The sequence below is a fragment of the Orycteropus afer genome, unplaced genomic scaffold, assembly GCF_000298275.1.
Source record: "Orycteropus afer afer isolate SDZICR_OR568_19922 unplaced genomic scaffold, OryAfe1.0 scaffold00089, whole genome shotgun sequence".
NCBI lineage: Eukaryota > Metazoa > Chordata > Mammalia > Tubulidentata > Orycteropodidae > Orycteropus > Orycteropus afer.
The window spans coordinates 6,731,617-6,752,308 of NW_006921676.1; the positions used below are offsets into that span (position 1 = coordinate 6,731,617).

The window sequence follows — 20,692 nt, forward strand, 5'->3', positions numbered from 1 at the left end:
CCTGTGATATTTTTCTTTTTAATAGGAAAAAAGAAAGAAAAAAGTCATCCATTTGAAGTATAATATATTCCAAATAAGGACTAGTCAAATTTTATTCCTCCAAAGTTTTGCTGCACTCTGGGTGGTTTCACAGTGGTACGGGCATTCACTCTGTTTGTTCCATGAACATGTTGTCCTACTGGTGCTCTTTACTAGATGCAGATGATGGCTACACCTGTAGACGATCACACCCAAAGAGGCCTGACAGCCCCAAACCCCATGTGGCTATGGAAATCACAAGGGCTCAGTGATGACCTTCTCGAAGCAGCTAGAGTCTAGCTTCTGCAAATGTTCAGAAGCAAATCAACTCTTAATAAACTGTCAATAGTCAGAATATTTCTTTTTGGCCTCGTTGGCATGATTAAATAAATTTCATAAGGACCTCCTGTGTCTTGTTAAAATGTTCCTAATAATTTTATCCTAAATGTTTTCAAGTCTATACACAGTGAGTTGAAATTATGTAATTTATTCTAACAAATTCTGATGGCATCAAATGAGAACATTTCTGATTGCCACTAATTTATGTGAATTTTAAAGATGTACTATCTTGTTAGTTTAAAGAAGTATTTAAAATATGTAGAAGATAAGCTGTTAATTAAAAGAAACAGAACATTTCTGCTTTAGGCCTTTTCCTATTTAATAAGATGTGTTGGTAAAATAGTAATACCAAATATGCATTTCAAAGTAACATCAATTTTGAGACATTTAGATACATGAACAAACAGCTAAAAAGAAAAAAAAAACAACTTTTAGACAATGATCTGTTTCTAGACAAATGAGTTGTTCTCTTGAAATCTTGGCTTTGGATGAAAAGGCTTTCAGAGTTAGGATCTGCCACAGAAAAATGCTATGTAAATGGCTCTATATTCTGGAGGAATAGGCCACCATAGTCACTTAAGGCAAATTTGAAAGCTTTTTTTGAAAAATAATCAGAGTAAGGGAAAAAAAAGTTAAACAGAAATTTGATAAAATATTTGACACAAACTTTTTTTTTTTTTTTTGTCTTCTTTATTGAGAGCCAGTATAGCTCAGTTTGAATTCTGACTTTTCTGCTAATATTCTATGGGATTCCTGGTCATCAGTTTTCTTATCTGCACAATGACAATGGTGATACCAACCTCCCAGGGTTTGTGGTGAGGGGTAAATGAGTTAAAGAAGTGAATGTGCTGAGTGAATGCTAGTGTCCTGTACAAATGGAGGTATAGTTATTCATTACTCTATATGCTGCAGAGAAGGGTAGCATTGATGTAACTTTGTGCAAAGGCTTTTATGATGAGGTAAACAGTTGACTTATACACACCCAAATCTTCCTGTATACGTAATCAACCTTAAAATATAAGTGATAATTTAAGTCACAGCTTTAAGTCATTAGCTGTGCCTAGTATGAAGATTTCATCTGACCCTCACCGACAGTGCAGGTGAAATCAGATACTTCTAATGGACACTGAGAGAGAGAAACATTGGTTAACAGTTCCTGACAGAAATTTCTATGTCTCATGATACACTTTATCACTAACTCTTGACAATAAAAGTAAACCCTCTGTTGTCCTGTGGATATAATCCCAAACATGCAAAAAGGCAGAAGAAGAGTCACCTTGTGTTCCATTAGAAACTCAGACTGCTGGAAGTCTGAGAAAGCATAAAGATGGTGGACTGCTCAACAGAAAGGCACTGGTGTTTAGTCTGCTAGTCCCAGAAGGTTCAGGAGGGGCCCATGCACATCATTTACGTTTAAACAAGGTAGTGGTTATTTAGGCAAAGCAGGTTGGAAGAGAAAAAGAAATAGGAAAGGGAAAAGAGAAACAACACAAGGTGGTGAGTCCAGTTAAACGCTAACAACTTTCAATCGCATATTAATGCTGATTACATAAAGCAAACAGACATTGGTATTGTTAAGACCAAAATAACGATTTTTTCATTTCCTAACAATGACATGCCCAAGTGCTTTCTAGTATTATGCTTTTTTGTTGTTGTGGTGGTGGTGGTGAAAACATACACACCAAGACACTGCACCAACATTACAACTTTCACATTTACATCTCAGGGACACTGATGACATTTTTCATGTTGTGCCACCATTATTATTCTAGAATTATGCCTCTTGAGTTTTGGTTTATGTTTGGTTTTTAATAATGGTTACTCTTGACTTTCATGGAATATAAAGGTCTACAATAGCAATAAACCAATAGCCAGTTGGCACTGCTGTGTAAAAAAGGAGTTCTGTGGTTATGTATACTTGTCGGCACAACATTCTATATACTTATTGAAAGATGCATGCACATTAGCATAATAAAGGCTCAGAAGTCCTGTGGTAAGATCCCTTTTATCAAGACATTGAACTCTACAGTTCTCAAACTTATTTGACCATGGCACTACTCAACATCTGTAAGTATCTATGGAGCCAGTTTCCACAGTACACACTTGCAGAATCACTGATCTGCCATAGTAAGGTTTACCCACCTTACACCAGCCTGAGCAGGGACCTGCACTCTCTTGGAGTCAAACCCACAACTCACCACTGTCTTTCCTTACAGTACATGATATATTTGTCATGAAAAGGGGGTGAGTGGAACGCTGCTGGTTGAGGTGGGGAGTGGTGTTTAATAAACTCCATTAAGGCTGAGTCCCGGGGATACCTCAGAGTTTCCTGTCCCCACTGCCCTGACGTCAAAGCCTGCCCCTGCTCTGGCCAGGAGTGGAGCTTTTCTGCCTCTGCACAGAAACGCTTTGCGAGTGCCATTTCTTGGGATTTCACACTTTCTGGGAGGGCGGTGTAAACTTCCTATTTCTGCTTGTGATAAAATGGAGAAAGGGCTAAAATTCCTGAAAAGATTCTGTCTTATATAACTTTTGTATAAAGGCAATAGCCAAAAAAATTATAGTGAAATTCTATGTATATATATTTTTACTATTACCCAGGAGATAGTTTTTGTAAACACTGATATTTACAAACTATGGCAGGAAGCATAAAAAAGGGAAATCCTTAAGGACTTGTGGCACTGGGTTTCAACGTTTCAAATTAGCACAAAAGTCTAAGAAAGCTTACCAACAAGAATCCTGTTCAAACTATTGGGGGTCAATGATAGGTGGGGCACGTGCATTAACATGTCCCACACATCTACTCAAATCCCAACCCAGGACTGTCTATTTTCCACCACAAACACTGGCCAACACTACTTGGAAATTTAAGCCAATAATATCATCAGACTTTTTAGATAAGTGAATAAATATTGGTTTTAAAATACACTCATTGCCTATTCAACCAGCAGCCATATATTTCTTGTTTTATACTTTCCTTTGATGTCTACTCCTATTTATTTTGACTGTCTCCTTTACCTTGAATAATCATCCTGGGCCCTAGAAGGGAAGACACCTACTTTGTAGGATCACTTATTGCTCTGGCTTCACCTCTTTCACCAAGATCCTTTCTTTTTCTTCACTTGAGGTTTTGGACTTCACTGGACATAACAACAGACTGGAGAGTTAGCTAAAAGTGCAGATTCCAGGGCCCCCCTCCACAGAATGAATAAAAATTTCTGGTGATGGAACTAAGAAATCGGAACTTTTAATAAACTTTGACTTATTGCAGCACAGGTGGACACTAAACCACAATGTGTGGAAACACTATTATCTGCCTTCAATCAACAATCAGGTTTCCTGGTGAAACACCAAGAAAGGGGAGAGATAAAAGGACAGTGTCAGCTCTGGGAAGTTAGTGGTTACACAAATCCTCCCCCGGACATGAGGATTGGGGCTGTCTTTCTTACCCACCAGAGTCTACTGTCATGAGAGGAGGAAGCTCCTGCTCAGTCTCCTACAAATCACGATGCCAGAGCTGGGCGGCTCATGGCAAAGATAATGTGCTGCCAAGAACTTGGAAGGATATGCACCTTCCTAAAAACACAGGTGTGATACAAAAAAAAAAAAAAATCGCAAAAAGCATTTAGCCCACACCTTTTGGTGCCCTATACCAGTGTAGGCATTTTGCCTATGTCCTTTCCTTCCTATACCAGAATTAAGTTTCTTGGCCACAATTTTGGAAAGGTGGAAAATAAGTAGCCCCATCAATAACCAACATTTATTCATATAAATGCTAAGAATCTGAGCAACATTCACCACCCTTAAAACTTATGTGATTTAACTTTTAAAGTAATAAGTAATTTAAAAAATTACTTGGATTTGCACAAAGTAATTAGTTTTTTTGTATTGCCTTAATTTTTTTTCTTATTCTTTTTCTTACTTCAGCTGACTAACTGCTTAGATTTGAATATAAAACTCAACATCGGTCATCTTGAATTTTACCTAATTTACTGTTTAAAATCATTTATCATTACACAATTCATTACCAATACTTGGACCGATCACTTTTTTTTTAATGAAACCCAAGCCTTTCATACTATCTTTTATGATAACTATTTCTTAATCTTAAAACTATTAAACTAAAGCTGGCAACTATTCCCTGGCTAGGGACAAGGGCCATCATACCTGAGTTCTTTCTGTTGCGGTGGGCCACAGCTGCCTACATAGAACTTTTTTGAGAACATCAGGAAGAAGGCTCACAGTAATCAGGAGAATGATGCTCAGCCATGCAGGACCACTAGACAACATCTGTATAAACACATAGTACATCCTTTGATAATTGAGGAATGGCCTGGAACAGTAAGGAAAAAGGAAGCACAAATGGTAGGTTAGAAAGCATCAGAAGACTGAAAACTTGCTATTTGTTTTCTCTACTTGCATGAAGATGCCATCTGTCTGGTGATTTTCATTTTTGTTATTGATAGTAATCTTTTCTGAATCTATGGGCAAGCCATTTACCCTGCCTGCTTTTGTCTTACATAAAAAATGGAATTCAGAGCTTCCTCTAATACTGGGGGCATTATGCATGGGAAAAAAGAAAAAGGTAGCCTATGAAGTCATCCCAAGGAGAAAATATATAAGCCCTCGAAATTCAGTTTGAGAGTACCAAAAAAAAAAAAAAGATTTAAATAGGTGGTCTTCTTCTATCTAGAACCACAACTTGATCAGTGGTCATTAACATGGAGAAGATGTACAAGAGTTCTGATTAGTACAGCTACTATTAGCTGCTTATGTCATAAAAATATTTAAGAATTTTCTATAAAAATACAGACCATGAAATGACTTTCCCACCAAGCAAATTTATAATTCAAAGAAAATATTCATAGTAGGCTCTACAAAAGAAGCTGGAAAAAGATGCAGGAAGTAATGATACAGTGCTGAACTTGAGGTATACGATTTATATACTTTTCCAATTAACACTTATGGATCACCTTTTATGTGTGAAGCACTAGGAACAGTATCAGAAACTCAGAGATAAAGTTCTTACCCCCATGAAAACCACAGTTAAATTGGGGATTCAGAGAACTAAACAGAAAATTAGGTGAATTTAATGACAAAGGTATGCCCAGAGCACCAGAGACGCACAGAGCACCAGGAAGACTGGAAACCCTTGGAAAGACTTCCTGGGAGAGGTGATACTGAAAACGATTCTTGAGGACAGGTAAGTTGGTGCTTCATCACCAAGTTGTGTAGTACCTGCAACTGGTTCCTAATCTCTATGCATGGTGAAATGTTTTGTCAGATTTCTCTTCTTGGAGGTATGAGCGCCAGGTAAGAATAAGCCCTAAGCACATATCAGTCGGTTCTAGCTTCAAAATTTGAGGTAACAGGATGCAAAACAAAACAAAACAAAACAAAAGTCATTTGGACCCTTTATTGAGGATTACAGAGCCACCATACCTAAAAGCCTCAAGGCCCAGTAGTTAATAAGAGTTTTCAGGGTGAAATCCTCCTCTTACCTAGCCACAGCTTTTGGAAGTTCAGCAGAGGTGCAAGGTTCTTTAGTTTGGGACAGGGTTCTAGGAAACACATCAAAAGCTTTTCTAGTTTTTCTGTATTTCCTTAAAAGAGTCAGGTAATACATCTTTTTGGCCACTAGGGGTCACCAACTGAATGAGAGAATTGGAATGGATACTTGTTACGTTATGTGCCCTCCAGTCGGACCCGACTCATAGTGACCCCTCCTTGGGTTTCCAAGGTAGTATCACTACGGAAGTAGATTGCCTCATCTTCCTTCCGAGGAGTGACTGGTGGGTTTGAACCACCAGTCTTCTGGTTAGCAGTCAAGAATGGATACTACTCACACCCAATGTTAACCAAGGGAGCTCTAGTGGCATAGTGCCTAAGGCACCATCCAGTGGATTCTGACTCATAGTGACCCTATAGGACAGAGTAGAACTGCTCCATAGGGTCTCCAAGAAAAGAAACTGCCACATCTTTCTCCTGTGAGGCAGCCAGTTGGTTCAACATGCTGACCTTTTGGTTATCAGCTGAATCATACCACCAGAGCCTCCTCACCCAATATTCCTGGGGGAAAAAAAAAAAAAAAAAAACCCAAAAGCCAACCTTACTGCAGCTGAGTCAATCCCAACTCAAAGCGACCCCTCCTTGGGTTTCCAAGGCAGTATCTCTACAGGAGTAGATCGCCCAATAATTACAGCACATTTATGTTCACTTTCTTCCAGAAGCTGCCTGCTGTATTCGAGGTACTGTGCTCAGTATCGTGAATATTGCTTCTGGCCTCAAGATCAGGCCAAGACTAGGACAAGGCAACACGTAAAACTGAAGGAGACACTCTCAAGTCCAAGGCCCTAGATGCCTAGCTTACTTCCCCTTGGTTCCAGCGCTGCTCAAGATATCCTCTTCCAGGGAAGAAAGAAATGTAAACAGGAGAATTACAGGGAAATAGAGTAAGTGTTTTAACAAAAGCATGAATGACTGCTTAGGGGATGGGGTGGCACTGCACCATATGATTGCTTGGGGGAAGCATCACAGAGGAGAAAGTATTGGAGTAGACTAATTGGTAGACTAACTGGGAAGGACATTCTTGGCATAAAGACAGAGTGAACAAAGGCACGTCTGTAGTAATACCAATATAGATGGCCAAGCCAGCCAATTCCCTCCCTCCTCGGCACTAACCACACCAACATTACCTCTTGACTGGTTTATTAACAACAGTCTCCAAAGTCTTCCTGTTTTGCTTTTGCACTCACCAATTCATTTTCAACACAGGAGCCACAATCTTTTTTTTTTTAAAGCACAATCTGATTCTGTCACTCTTCTGTTTAATACCCTTCAGCAACTTACCACTATACTCAGACTGAAGTCAAAGCCCCATCTGGTCTGTAAGGTCCAGTGTGACCTGCCCCTACATGGTTCTCCACCTTGATCTCATGCCACTCTCCACCAGGCTTACCATTCCCCACTTACACTGGGCATCTTCTAATCTACCGAGAGCTTTCCTGCCTCACAGCTTTTGAATATGATATTCTCTCAGGGCTGAAACAGAGACTCCCTTCCTTAAGATCTGGGGCTCCAGAATCAAACTGTCTAGGCTCAAAATTCCAGTTCCACGGGGCTGAGGGCTAAGGATCATGGTTATGGGAGAAATTAAACTCAATTGGCACAACATGATATTCAAAAATACTGTTCTACTCTTACTTCGGTGAGTAGTGACTGGGGTATTAAAAGCTCATGAGCGGCCATCTGAAATGCAATGCAACTATTGGTCTCTCCTTGTCTGGGGCAAAAAAGAGTGAAGAAAATCAAAGATGCATGAAAACAGTTAGTACAAAGGACTAAAAGTCCAAAGGACTCAGCCTATATGATTCTGAGACAAGAAGAACTAGTTGGTACCTGGTTACCAATGCCAACCACTTGGATCAAAATTAGAGATCCTGGATAAAGTGGGGGAGCTCTGGTGGCATAGTGCCTAAGGCATTTGACTGCTAACCAGAAGGCTGGTTGTTCAAACCCACCAGCCACTCCTCGGAAGGAAGGTTGGGCAATCTACTTCTGTAGTGATACCGCCTCAGAAACCCAAGGAGGGATTGCTATGAGTTGGGTCTGACACCACGGCAGTGAGTTTGATTTGGGGTTTTTTGGATAAAGTGGGAGAAAAATATGGAACAAAACTCAAAAATCATAAAAAAGATCATGCTTACTGGTCTGACAGAGACTGCTGAAACACCCAAGACCATGGCCCTGAGTCACCCCTCAGGCCTGGAACTCAATTCATTCCCATGGCTTAACTCTCAGGCAAATAACAGACAGGTCTACAAGCTGAACACCTAGGCCAGGGAGATGCACTACTTAGAACAATCAACCACCAGAGATCAGACAGGCAGCATGTGCACAGGGAGAAAGGTAGGGAGGCAGGAATGCAAGGGCAGGAAGGACACAGGGAAAGGGTAACCACAGGAAGGAAGTGGGAGGAGAGCTGTCACCCTGCAGGGAATGTAACCAGTACCACAAAACAAAATGTGTATGAACTGTTGAAAGAAAAACAAATCTGCTTTATAAAATTCCACCCAAATCACAATAAAAAGTTAAAAAAGAAGAAGGAAAAAAAAACCCAAGAAACCAAAATTCCAGCTTCACTGATGTAGCAATTGTATGGCTTTAATTTTATCATCTGTAGGATATGGAGAATATGGTTATGGTGAATATTAAAGGAGATACAACATACAAAGTACTTAGGACTGTGCCTCATTCTAGTAAGCATTTAGTTAAGTGTTGGCTATCATTATTATGGAGTTCCTGGGTGGCACAAAAGGAGCTGTGGTGGTGCATGGGGAAGGTATTTGGCTGTAAATCAGAAGGTCAGTGGTTCAGACTTACTGGGAGAAAGATGGGGCAATCTACTTCCAGCCTTAGAAACCCAATGGGGGTCACTATGACTCTGAATCAACTCAATGGCAGTGGATATGGTTTGATTTTTCAGTTTGGGTGGCACAAACAGTTCAGTGCTCAACTAACTGAAAGGTCGGTGGTTCAAACCCACCCAGAGGCACCTTGGAAGAAAGGTCTGGTGATCTGTTTCTGAAACATCACAGCCTTAAAAACCTCATGGAGTAGTTCTATTCTGCATTACTTGGCATTGCCATGCGTCAGAATTGGCTCAATGCCAACTGGTTGTTTTCTTTGTTTTTGTTGTATTATTATTATGGTGATAATTTTCTTCCAGTCTTCAGTTGAAATAATCACTTTTTAAATGCCATTTCTGATCTTTCAATCTGAAATAGGTCCCTTGCTATATAGTACTCTGGTCTGTTCCTCCATATAACTTATCACAAGTCATATATGTAATTATTTAACATCTGTCTCTTCCATTGATAATATAAGCTCACACCTGGCTTGTTCCCCCTGCCCATATCCCTAGGAGCTAGCAGAATGCCAGCACACAGCAGGCATTCAATAAACGCTTGGACAAATGAAGGTAGTCACTTGTACAGAAAATGCTTTTTGAGCCCCTGGTGAAAGATACTACAGAACAATTAAGGTAATAATGATTACATGATATTTATTAAATTCATACCAGATAATTCCTCCCCAGAGTAGGGAAAAGACAATGTAGAATAGCAGTGAACCCCAGATGACAAAATGGTTTATCCAAGTCCAGTAGTGTGTATCTAATGCAAGCTAAAAGACAAAAAAAAAAAAAAAAAGATTAATAATGGTATGCTATTATTTAGGCAAGTCTGCATGAGACATGACGAATAAGAAAGTAAGTCAGAAAATTCAGAAAGTCAGGAAATGGAGAAAAGAAAGAAAGAAAAATAAGTGCCACAAAAACAAAGCTACATACACACACACACACACCTACCCACTCACCTAAATTTTAGACAAAATGTTTACATAAAACTTTGTAGGAGAAGCAAAACAAAAGAAAATCTTATATTCCAATGGAGAACGTGAATGTTGTAATATCATAGCCTTTATAACAACAATATTCTTAATAAACTTTCACCCAGATTCTAGGGGGATATGGGGTCATGGACACTATTTTTCACACCGGGAGAACAGTGACTATAGTTTTAGGCATTTATTTATATTACTACCTGAGAGAATTACTTTTGGAATTATTTGTATCACTTTTTTAACACTCATTTGACACGTTTCAGGACTTTCAAAATGCTATCTTATATAGAATGTGAGACTTTCAAAAAGATCTGAATTTTCCAAATACATTAATTTATTTCAATTGAATTATGTTTTGATTATTTTGGGAGTGGGCTGCTAGCCATTTAAAGGAATTCGAATCTGAACCTTTTGATAAAAGAAAAGATGCATTCCTTAATTTATCTTCTGGAAATTCACATATTGGGTCACTCAGGTTTACTGTGGCACTGCATTTTACTCATTTAAATAACAAGAAGATTAAATCTTCTGGAGGGAAACAACAGGAGTGTCTTAGGTATGGTCAGCGGTGGCTTCCAGCCTCAGTATAGATTTACTGAGTCCAGGGATGAGACCTGCATGTAGCAAGCATCAACTGTGGGCAGAAGATGAAACATTAATGTGAAATAATTTACCTTTAGGGTGACTGTGAAAACCATCACAGTGAATACCAGTGTCCCAAAGGTCCAGTTTCCAAATATCTGTTTTGGGAAAAACAACCCAAGTCATCTCTTGTTAATATATATTTTCCTTCTTTCACACTCAAAACAAGAGTTTTAGAGAATATACCTCATTGTTCTTATGTGCTAACACTTCAAACCCCAAAGATAGATATAGAGAGAATACATTTTGTTGTTATAAATGAAAAGAAGATGGCAATAAACATCCTGGAGCACAGCAAGAACTCCTAGTTTCCACCTTCACCTCTGATGGCCAATTAAGTGAGTTAGTGATTTACTCAGAGCCCCAACCTACTACACGGAACTTTATATTCTCCCTTGAAATTGATCCTACTCAATACTCCCACAGCACAACAAATATTAGTACTAATACTTCAAACTAAGAACAGTAACAATAATAAAAAAAAACCCTAATAACTGGAATTTAAATATGCACAATGCACACTCTGATACATTCTAACCTCTTTTTCCATTTCATGTCTTATTCAGAAGAGACATTTACCTGGTTACCTAGCTGTACCTTCCTTTTGCATATTTCTAGAATAAACTCAATAGTTTGTATCTATTTTACTCTACTCAAATACCGTCTGCTGTTCAAGTGATTCAACTGCTAGAGTATTTTGCTGGTAAATAGTTACAGAAAATATACATGCTAAATCCAGGTGACAGAAGGATAGATGACATCATAAGGATATCATAAGGATAAGATTTTCCTCTGGAAAATCATAGTAAGGGAAAGAATTAAGAAGTGAAGACAGACAAGACAGAGCTAGACAAAGGGCCCCAAGCAACAAGTGTGATGGCCAGAACCACAGATACTCCAACAGTTAAACTGAAGACACAGACCTACATGAGGCAGAAAAGATCCCAGCCTTGAGAAGGGAGAAAAATCAAGCAGAGATTACATGAGCTCCATTTGCTTCCATTTTAAGGACTTTTGGCAGGATGCAATAGGGAAATGCGATTTGGTGGAAGCACATACATCACTCAGAACCCATGAAAACAATAACACATTTCTCAACTATAGACAAGAGACACACACAAAATCAACTATCTACAATTAAGACTTCTTCCTTTTAGGGAAAATGCGTATGTTGAAAATTTTATCCTACAAAAATTATTTTCTTTGAGAAAATTTCTATACTACATAAGAATCAATCCACTTCTAGTTTATCAGATTCTTCAGAGAACTGTTCCTCTCAGAGAATGTGCCTATTACTTCTTTAAAATAAAGTTAAAGCTTTATTTCACAAAGAATTGGTAAGTTGGAATAAAATGACTTTCCTTTATGGTTAACTTCTAACCAAAAATATATTCCTATAAACCCAAACCAAATCCACTGCTATCAAGTGGGTTCCAACTCACAGGGATCCCCATTGGGTTTCCAAGGCTGTAAATCATTATAGATGTAGACTGCCTCATCTTCCTCCTCTAAAGCAGCAGGTGGGTTGGAACTGCTGACCTTCTGGTTAGTAGCTGAATGCTTTACCCACTATATTACCAGAGCTCCTTAAATATATGTATACACAAGTCAACTTAGGTGCAAGTGCAGGCTCCAAGTCTTTTGATACATTTAATGAGGTAAGAACTTGTAGAATTCCTTAAGACCTTTTTTGAAAACACTTTCTTCAGGACTTCAATCATCATGTCCTTTTTTCACTTTATTGTGACCAAAACTGGGTTTCTTCCTTTTGGTTTGGAGATATCAGGTTAACAAAATCAGTGAAGATCTAAGTGTATCAATGATTCTTAACCAGAGATGACGTTTGTCTCATAGGGGACCTTGTTCTCAAAGAGTTTTATAGAGAAACATTTTAATCCTAGTGACATCAGTCCCTGACCCTGCAATGAAGTTCCTATTTCTGATTTATTTAGAACCTAGTAAACTGATCATTCAATCAACTCTAGAGTCTTTGTGGCACAGTGGTAAAAGCACTTACCTGCTAACTGAAAAAGTTCAGCAGTTTGAACTCAGCAGCCACTGTGTGGGTGAAAGATGAGGCAGTCTGCTTCTGCAACAATTTATAGCTTTGGAAACCCTATAGGGCAGTTCTGCTCTGTCTTATAGGGTTATGATGAGTCAGAATTAACTTGGTGGTATTGGGTTTGGTTTTTCAGTATAGTCTTACTCAGATTACTAATGAAAATCTTAGTATAATTGTCTCTGGAATCAATCCTGCACATTCCACCATATATAAGTTTATTCTTTTTCCCTCACACCTTTCAGTCTCTCAGTCTTGGGTATGGTATTCCTGTAGGAAATTTTTTTATTCATAAAAATCTTCAAAGCCAGACCAATTTAATCTTCATGTGTGAAAAACTTCCATGACAAAACATAACTTAGGATTTCTCAAGATCATGGTTATAAGAAAGTTCTACTATAGTCCCTTCATGTATATTCACTTTGTGTTTCCACTGAGTCTGCTGACATAGCTTGTTTTTTTTTTTGCCATACTATTGATTACTTGGGAGTTCTGGTGGTGTAGTGCCTAAGGCATTTGACTGCTAACCAGAAGGATTACTCATGTTTCCACTACTCTCTTGATGTTTACTGGCTTCTCTTTTAAATGTATTCCAAACTTTTAAGTATTCATCTAACAACACTGTGCTTTTCAACACTAATACAATAATTATTGTTTCAGTATTGTTATTAGTGGCATCAAAAAGAGAAAATATTTCAGCTATTATAGCTTATAATGCCTGTGCAGAAAATGCTGAATAAGTGAATTTTTCTTTTTAAAAAGTTATCAATGATTCTATTTTACCTTTACTCCCAATACTAAGAATAATCTATAAAGATTCCTCTAGAATGGTTTAGGTTTTTTAGAAAAGTAATCCCTACCTACTGACAAGCAACAGAACCAGGCTTCTAAACTATAACACCAATAAGATGCATTCTAGTTTTGAAGGTGATACTATCTGAAAGAGATGAGTACTTAACATTTACCAAATTGCCCTGCTACCCAAGAACCAAGAATATCATCATTCATCTAACATTGCCCCTTGATTTACTCGTGTTATTGTAGATTTATCTGAATTATTGCAGACCCAGCCTTTTGGTTTTCTAAGCCTAACTGCCCCCTACCCCGCCAAAAACACATTTCAATAATGTAGACTTGGAAAAGCCACTTCTCTGTAGAGACATTGTGGTAGATTTAGAATTAGAAAATTAGATTAGAAAATCAGATTTCTATCTTGCCTTTACCACTCTCCAGTTGAGTGGCCATTTACAATTCCTTGAGCTTGTTTCCTCACCAGCTGCATGGGATGAAAATAGCCATAGTGTTTCCTTCACAGAATGATCATTTATAATATAAAAAATTATTATTTGCCTTTATCCTGTAGCTCTACATCTTTAGTTTAACTCCTATAAAGCTTTACTGAATTAGAGCAAATTTCACCTCTTAAGTGCATTAACTATGGATAAGTACTTTACATAAAATATCTTATTTTGTACCGACTTCCCTACGTACTAATTTCACTATGTGTCTTAGAAGTATTTACATTTGAAATAGACATTATATGTATTTAAATCAGATATAATATTGAACATTGAATTAATAAATATTTTGTCATGACAGGTCAGAAAGCACAGTAGAGTGAATGCTATTATCAACTCTCAGGCAGCAAGAGGTGAGGCACCGTACTAGGCTTTTCTTAGTTTAAATGGTGCTGGGCAACTTATATTTATCTTGGTCTCTTTTTCTGTCACTACTTCAGCCACTCCTTGAAAGGAAGGTTGGGCAATCTACTTCCATGGTGATACTGCCTCAGAAACCCAAGGAGGGGTCGCTATGAGTCGGGTCCGACTTGACGGCACGTAACAACAACAACAATAACAACTTCAACTTGTAATGAAGACTTTTGTCTAACACTGGTTGACTAAAAAGCATGCAAGTGACAGTGGTGAAGGGCATAAAACCGTTAAGGGAAAACATCATTCTAGAAGTTTTATGGTGACTCAATTTCCCAGTAAGGAAATAGAAGATAATTAGCAGTAGGCAATAAGGAATTAGTAGAAATCCTTGCATCTTATGAAGGGCATCAAAAACATCATTGCAGCCACTAATCACAACAGCATGAAGAGTGGCTGGATGAAACTATGGCTAGAGACATCACATCTCCAGGGGATTTGTAAAGAAAGCAGATACCCTGCTTAAGCATCATACTGGGAAGGTTATCACCATAGGGACCCTATGGTAAGAACCACACAATGCTGGTTTAATCACCACTCTCCTTTGCAGGTGCATAATGGGCAAGGATGACTTTTAAAAACGTGATTTATATGTGTACTTCGGAATTTCCTTTAAATCAGTCTTCCAATGTTGAATATTTTAGAGGTATCTATTTTCAACTCTATATTATAGAGATTAAAACAATTAAAAAGAAGCATGGAATAAAGCAAATACTATACAATTTTGCATCAAACATCCTAGGCTTGTATTCTAGGCCCTGCCACTCATTGTATCCTAGTTATTTAATCTGTCTGAACTTTCTTTTTCTCAACTTTAACATAAAAATAATGTTAAATTTCAAGAAAGATTATAAGTTAAACAGGATAATGTTTGTGAAAGTAAACTACAAAATACAGTGCTGAATGAATGGTACTTATTATTGTTATTGACATGATCCATGATCCTGATATTCAGTTCTCAGGATTCTAAACCTTAGTGTTTTCTTGTTTTGTTTTTAATATACAAGTGAAAATCTTACTTAAAGCCTGATCCATGAGGAAACCTTGTAAAAGATACATAAGAATTAAAAGATAGCTCTATTTAACTAGCTTTATGACCAGGTGGCATTAAGGAATTATTCAAATAAAATAAACTGAAACAAAAAATAAACTGTACCAAATATAAAGTTTTAGGACAGTGAAATAGATTATAATTCTCAAGATCAACTTAGTGAAAACTGATTTAAATTATAATGAAAGAGAACAAAACCTTTTAATGAGAAAACAGAAACAATTAAATGGGATAAATAAACTACAGTGGGACAGGTAGCAAGACTTTTGTGTTTCAATCCAATACTCTGAAAGGATAAACAAATGGGGAAAGACAGATGTTAGGTTAATCAGAAATGATATAAATTTTTGCTCATAAGTTACCCTGAGGGATTTGCTGAAGAGGAATTGAATGTGTCAATTCTGATGTCAATAGAATTTTTCTGATGTTAATAGTAGTGTTTATTTGTATGGCCAGTTATATACTTGTGATACTTAACTAGAGAACAACTCTAAAGACTACTCATTGTCTCTCACTATTCTCTTGGACAGCAATAGGTATGCCACATTCAATTCAATTTCCCCAACAGGCTTCCGTGTCTGCTTATGTTGCTGTTTATTTAATGTAAAGGGAAGTTCAAGCATATCAGATCAATTGAAAAAAAAAAATCACTGACTCAACTAGCAGTTCTGACACAGAAATTCAGAGATAAAACATCAAGTACAAATGATCAAAATGTACACATACTTGTCCAATACTATTTCTAAAGTGAGTAGAAGGCAGTAGCAGCTAACAGTATTTCTACTAACAAAGCACACAGAAGAAGTTACATTTGAAAATATTTTCAAGAAATATTTTATTTGTAATGTACTCCAAAAACATAGAGAGAGGACAAACCCACAATTGTCTTACCATATGCGTGTTGGTAGTCATTATCTGAGGGTGGGAAGAGAAGCAAGTAGCAAAAAGAAAAAAAAAGCAAGATACAAATAAAATAATCCCCCAGAAATTATATAAACAACCAGAGCTGAATGTCTATTAGCAAGCTATACATCTATTCATTGCAAATAAACCAGATAATTAAGATAAATACATGTGAAAAAATATTAAACTGTGTTAAATTATTTAATTGTTAAATGAAATTATTCCCATATTAAAAAGTAATGCTTGAATGATCTGATTAAATCACTAGATAAATAGCTTATAGTGAAATGTAAGTTATCAAAAAAAAAAAAAAAAAAAATTAAGTCTGAAAAACCTTAGAAAGGTTATTTCCTTACAATCAGTAGGAGGCTATCCACAGCATGGCATTTACTGACAATGAGCGCTAATATAATGTGTTCTTTAAAGCAATTCCATGAATACACAAATACATATCTTCCTATGACACCAAAGCCCAACAGGGATCTTCACAGGCTGTACTGTACTAGTATACTCACAAAACGATCACACAGGATTAGAAAGGCAGAAGAAGTACCTAAGTCAACAAGATCAAGTTAAATACTAACCTGTCCATTGCTGGTTACTGTTGTATTTTCAAACATGAAATAAGCACCAAAGAAAAACACCAGAGCATCAAATACTCCTAAGAATGTCCAATAAATGAACACTCGCCAGCGGAGCAGAGCATTCTTGGCAATATCTCTATATACATTAAAAAAAAAAAAAAGAAGAAAGAAAAATTTATCCTTTTTATAATAAAATACAGTCTCAGTTAATTTCATTATATTCACATAATAACCACAACCATCTTCATAGTGCTTAATGGTTATTCTTTTTTTCTAGGTGAAGGCTCGTAAATCACTGGACTTTTTTCCCTAGGTTAACAGAACCTACACGTGGAGCTAGCTGGCAGTAAAAGCACTAGAAACCCTTACAGAAGAATTCAGCTCTGCTGAGCAGGAAAGGAACATCATGGGCTTACCAAAAGCTATGAAATAATGAGTTAGGGCCAGTATTTTGTCCTATTTAGGAGAACTGCCACCTTCATAAAATATATAAATTTTCCTGCCTTATCCACATTGCCACCCATCACTTAGCTCAGAAAATAATCTCTTTTCCACAAAGCCTTCTGTGCTGATCCTAGGCCACATTTTTCTCTCAGTTTTTACTGATAGTTTATACCGTTCAATCTGTACCCAAATCATATACCAGGTTCCCTGATGGTCTGTTCTGCACAATTTCCCACTACATTCAATACCATACTTGGTCACAGAAAGGACTTGAGACCAGCTCATAATACAAAGTTAAATAGTGGAAATAGAGAATCATAAGCATTAAAAAAGAAAGCAAATACACTATGATGACATACAACAGTTTTGATGACGCCCCTGTATATGCTGAAATATAAATGACCAATAAATCTTAAGTCTGAGCTCCCTCGCAGCAAATGCAAAATGTTTTTAGACTTAGCATTTTAGTATGTATATAAATATTCTTGATTAATTTTTGTTGGAATATTCTCTCTCTCAAATTACCTTCTAAGATCAGATACAGGCAAATAGATGCTATAGCTCATACTTCTGCTTCTGAAAGTAATTAGCACAGAACACAGTGGAAAGATTTGGAATTTAGTAGCTACAATAGACTAGAAACCTCAAGTCTGCTACACAATTCATGATAGGACTTCTTCTCAGGCTAAATTATACCTGATAGTTCAGTAGATAACTGGCAGGATTCCTTCTGGATAAATGTCTAAAAAGGTGTATACTCTTTTATTTTCTTACACTTTCCTGTATGAAGTACTTACGACAAACTCAGAAGTTTGCCTTTTTGTTGCTGTCCTTAATGGTTGCCTACAGTGATTATTTTGGGCTTTAACATTTTAAAATGAAGGCAGTCAAAACAACACAGTGGGTTGCTAACAAAATTTCTGATAAGTGAAACAAGCATTGTTTGGTGAATATGTGGGAAAAACACCTGGCAATCTTCTTCCATCAAGATTAAAGCCTAGAAAACTTTAGGGGGCAGTTCTACTCTATCACACGGGGTCACTATGAATGGAAATTGACTTGATGACATCTAACAACAACAATGGTGGATACACAAACCCACACATTTGGAAAAAATCAATAGAGCATGTACATACATATGTAGAAGTAAAAGTGAGAAAATCTGAGTAAGATCAGTGGATAGTATCAATATCAATATCCTGGATGTGGACATTGTACTACAGAGTTTTGTAAGATATTTTGTAAGATGCTATCACACCAGGGGAAACTGGATAAAGGGTTTACGGGATCTCTCTGAATTATTTTGTTTACAAGTATATCTGAATCTAAAATTATCTGAAAATAAAAAGTCTAATTAAAAAGAAAAAGAAAAAAAAAGAGTAATACACCACACAGGAGCTCTGGTAGTGTAGTGCCTAAGGCACTCGACTGCTAACCAGAAGGCTGGCAGTTCAAACCCACCAGCCACTCCTCGGAAGGAAGATGGGGCAATCTACTTCTGTAGTGATACCACCTTGGAAACCCAAGGAGGGGTCGCTATGAGTAGGGTCTGACTCGACGGCACATGACAACAACAATACTCCACACATGCCAGAGATCCTGGAGTGTAGTTCTGAAACAGCAGAAAAACTTTTTTTTATTATTAAACCTTTTAGCAGGAAAAAGCACAGAGATCAGTTCTGTTAACTTTTCTTTTTCTCCTCACTGAATAGCATAAACTTGGTTTGTAAAGTATAATGTAGGCTATTGAATTTATAGAAGTCACAATGGGGAAAGAAACTCCTAGGCTTTTTCCTTACTATCAAAAGCCATGCTAAAATACAAACTGGTTTAATATGTTCAATCCAAATGTAACATTAATCTATCCAAATTTATATTACATTGCTTTCCACTTAAAGAATTTCCTGTTGAAGTAAGTGTATCAGCTGATACATTGGTTTATAAATAATGCCAACTATGCACTTATTTGAAGAAATCACATTATATTGCTACCTAATTATTCTTTGTTCTAAAGAAAATCTGTTTTGAGCCACAATACCTGTACAGTGAAGGGTCTCTCTTGAGCATATCTATGCTGACATGCTGTTCCATCAGACTGTACAAGAGAATTGGGAGGGAAGTAAAACTGATATTGTACAGTGTAAGATACGCAGTATCATATAAAGTCTGTAAGAAGAAAAAAATACTAAACTAAAAACAATGTTCTGTTGCATTTTTGTGAACATTTTGGGTATTTCGTTTAAAACAGTTTTTTTGCAAAGAACTACAGACCTGACTATGCTAAAATGTATAAAGAACCATCTTTCTCTTGGTATAGAATGACTAGGACATTTCCCAAAGTTCTGTATAAATAAGTCAGGATGAAAATGACAACTGACCAAAGACCCAACTCTGACCCACCCCATTGTGCTACTGCAAACTGAAATATGCAATTCTGACCACTGTCTTCAAACTTTAATTTTCCCCAATCCTGGTCCCTTCAAATAAAAGCAGTTGGCTCATAGTGCATCTATGCAGGAGGGAATAGGTAAATAAATGACAGAAAGGAGATACTTGCTTTTGTAGCAACTGCCTAAGCAGCTTCTCTATTATTTTCTCCAGGTCAACAATGCCTCTACATAGCAATTTTTAATACACCAAATGCCAGTGTTGATAACCAAAAAAAAAATACCAAACTCACTGCCATCAAGTCAGATCCAAATCATGCGACCCCTCCTTGGGTTTCCAAGATGGTATCACTATGGAAGTAGATTGCCCAATCTTCCTTCCAAGGAGTGGCTGGTGGGTTTGAACCACCAGTCTTCTGGTTAGCAGTCAAATGCCTTAGGCTAGCAGTCAAATAAATGCCTTAGGCACTACACCACCAGAGCTCCCCGCTCCAGTAATGATGTTGTTGTTGTTATGTGCCGTCGAGTCGCACCCGACCCCTAGTGACCCCTCCTTGGGTTCCCAAGGCAGTATCACTATGGAAGTAGATTGCCCCATCTTCCTTCCGAGGAGCGGCTGATGGGTTTGAACCGCTAGCCTTTTGGTTAGCAGTCAAGTGCCCTTACGCACTATCCTACCAGAGCTCCCCCAGTAATGATACAAAGGGCCAATAAAAGGATCTAAGATTAAAGTCTATGATACTGACCCTCGAAGGAGCTCTGATGGCACAGTGATTAAAGCACTTGGCTACTAACTCAAAGGTCAGCAGTTCAAACTCACCAGCTGCTCTGGGGGATAAAAATGTGATCGTCTGCTCCTATAAAGATTTATAGCCTTGGAAACCCTATGGGACATGAGTCGGGTCTGACTCAACAGCACATAACAACAACAACATAGGGTCACTAGCGCTCTAGTGGTGTAGTGGCTAAAGCATTGGCTGCTAACTGAAAGGTCAGTGGTTTGAACCCACCAGCAGCTCCATGGAAGAAAGATGCTCAGTCTGCTTCCATAAAGAAACCCTATGGGGTAGGACTATTCTGTCTTATGTTCTGTTCTGTTACTATGAGCTGGAATCGACTCTGTGGCAGTTTTTTTTTTTTTTTTAATAGAG

The 20,692-nt window shown here is 37.5% G+C and overlaps 1 protein-coding gene across 1 annotated transcript in view; it reads right to left on the reverse strand.

Annotated features, from left to right (window-relative positions):
• ATP11A (ATPase phospholipid transporting 11A) overlaps positions 1-20,692 on the reverse strand; it is a 194,681-nt gene that overhangs the window by 3,393 nt on the left and 170,596 nt on the right. Inside the window, exons 22-26 of the mRNA XM_042781157.1 lie at positions 19,193-19,320; positions 16,711-16,846; positions 10,434-10,499; positions 9,437-9,540; positions 4,525-4,690 (exon numbers count right to left, since the gene is read on the reverse strand). Coding sequence (XP_042637091.1) covers positions 4,525-4,690; positions 9,437-9,540; positions 10,434-10,499; positions 16,711-16,846; positions 19,193-19,320 — 600 coding nt within the window. The remainder of the gene's footprint in view (positions 1-4,524; positions 4,691-9,436; positions 9,541-10,433; positions 10,500-16,710; positions 16,847-19,192; positions 19,321-20,692) is intronic.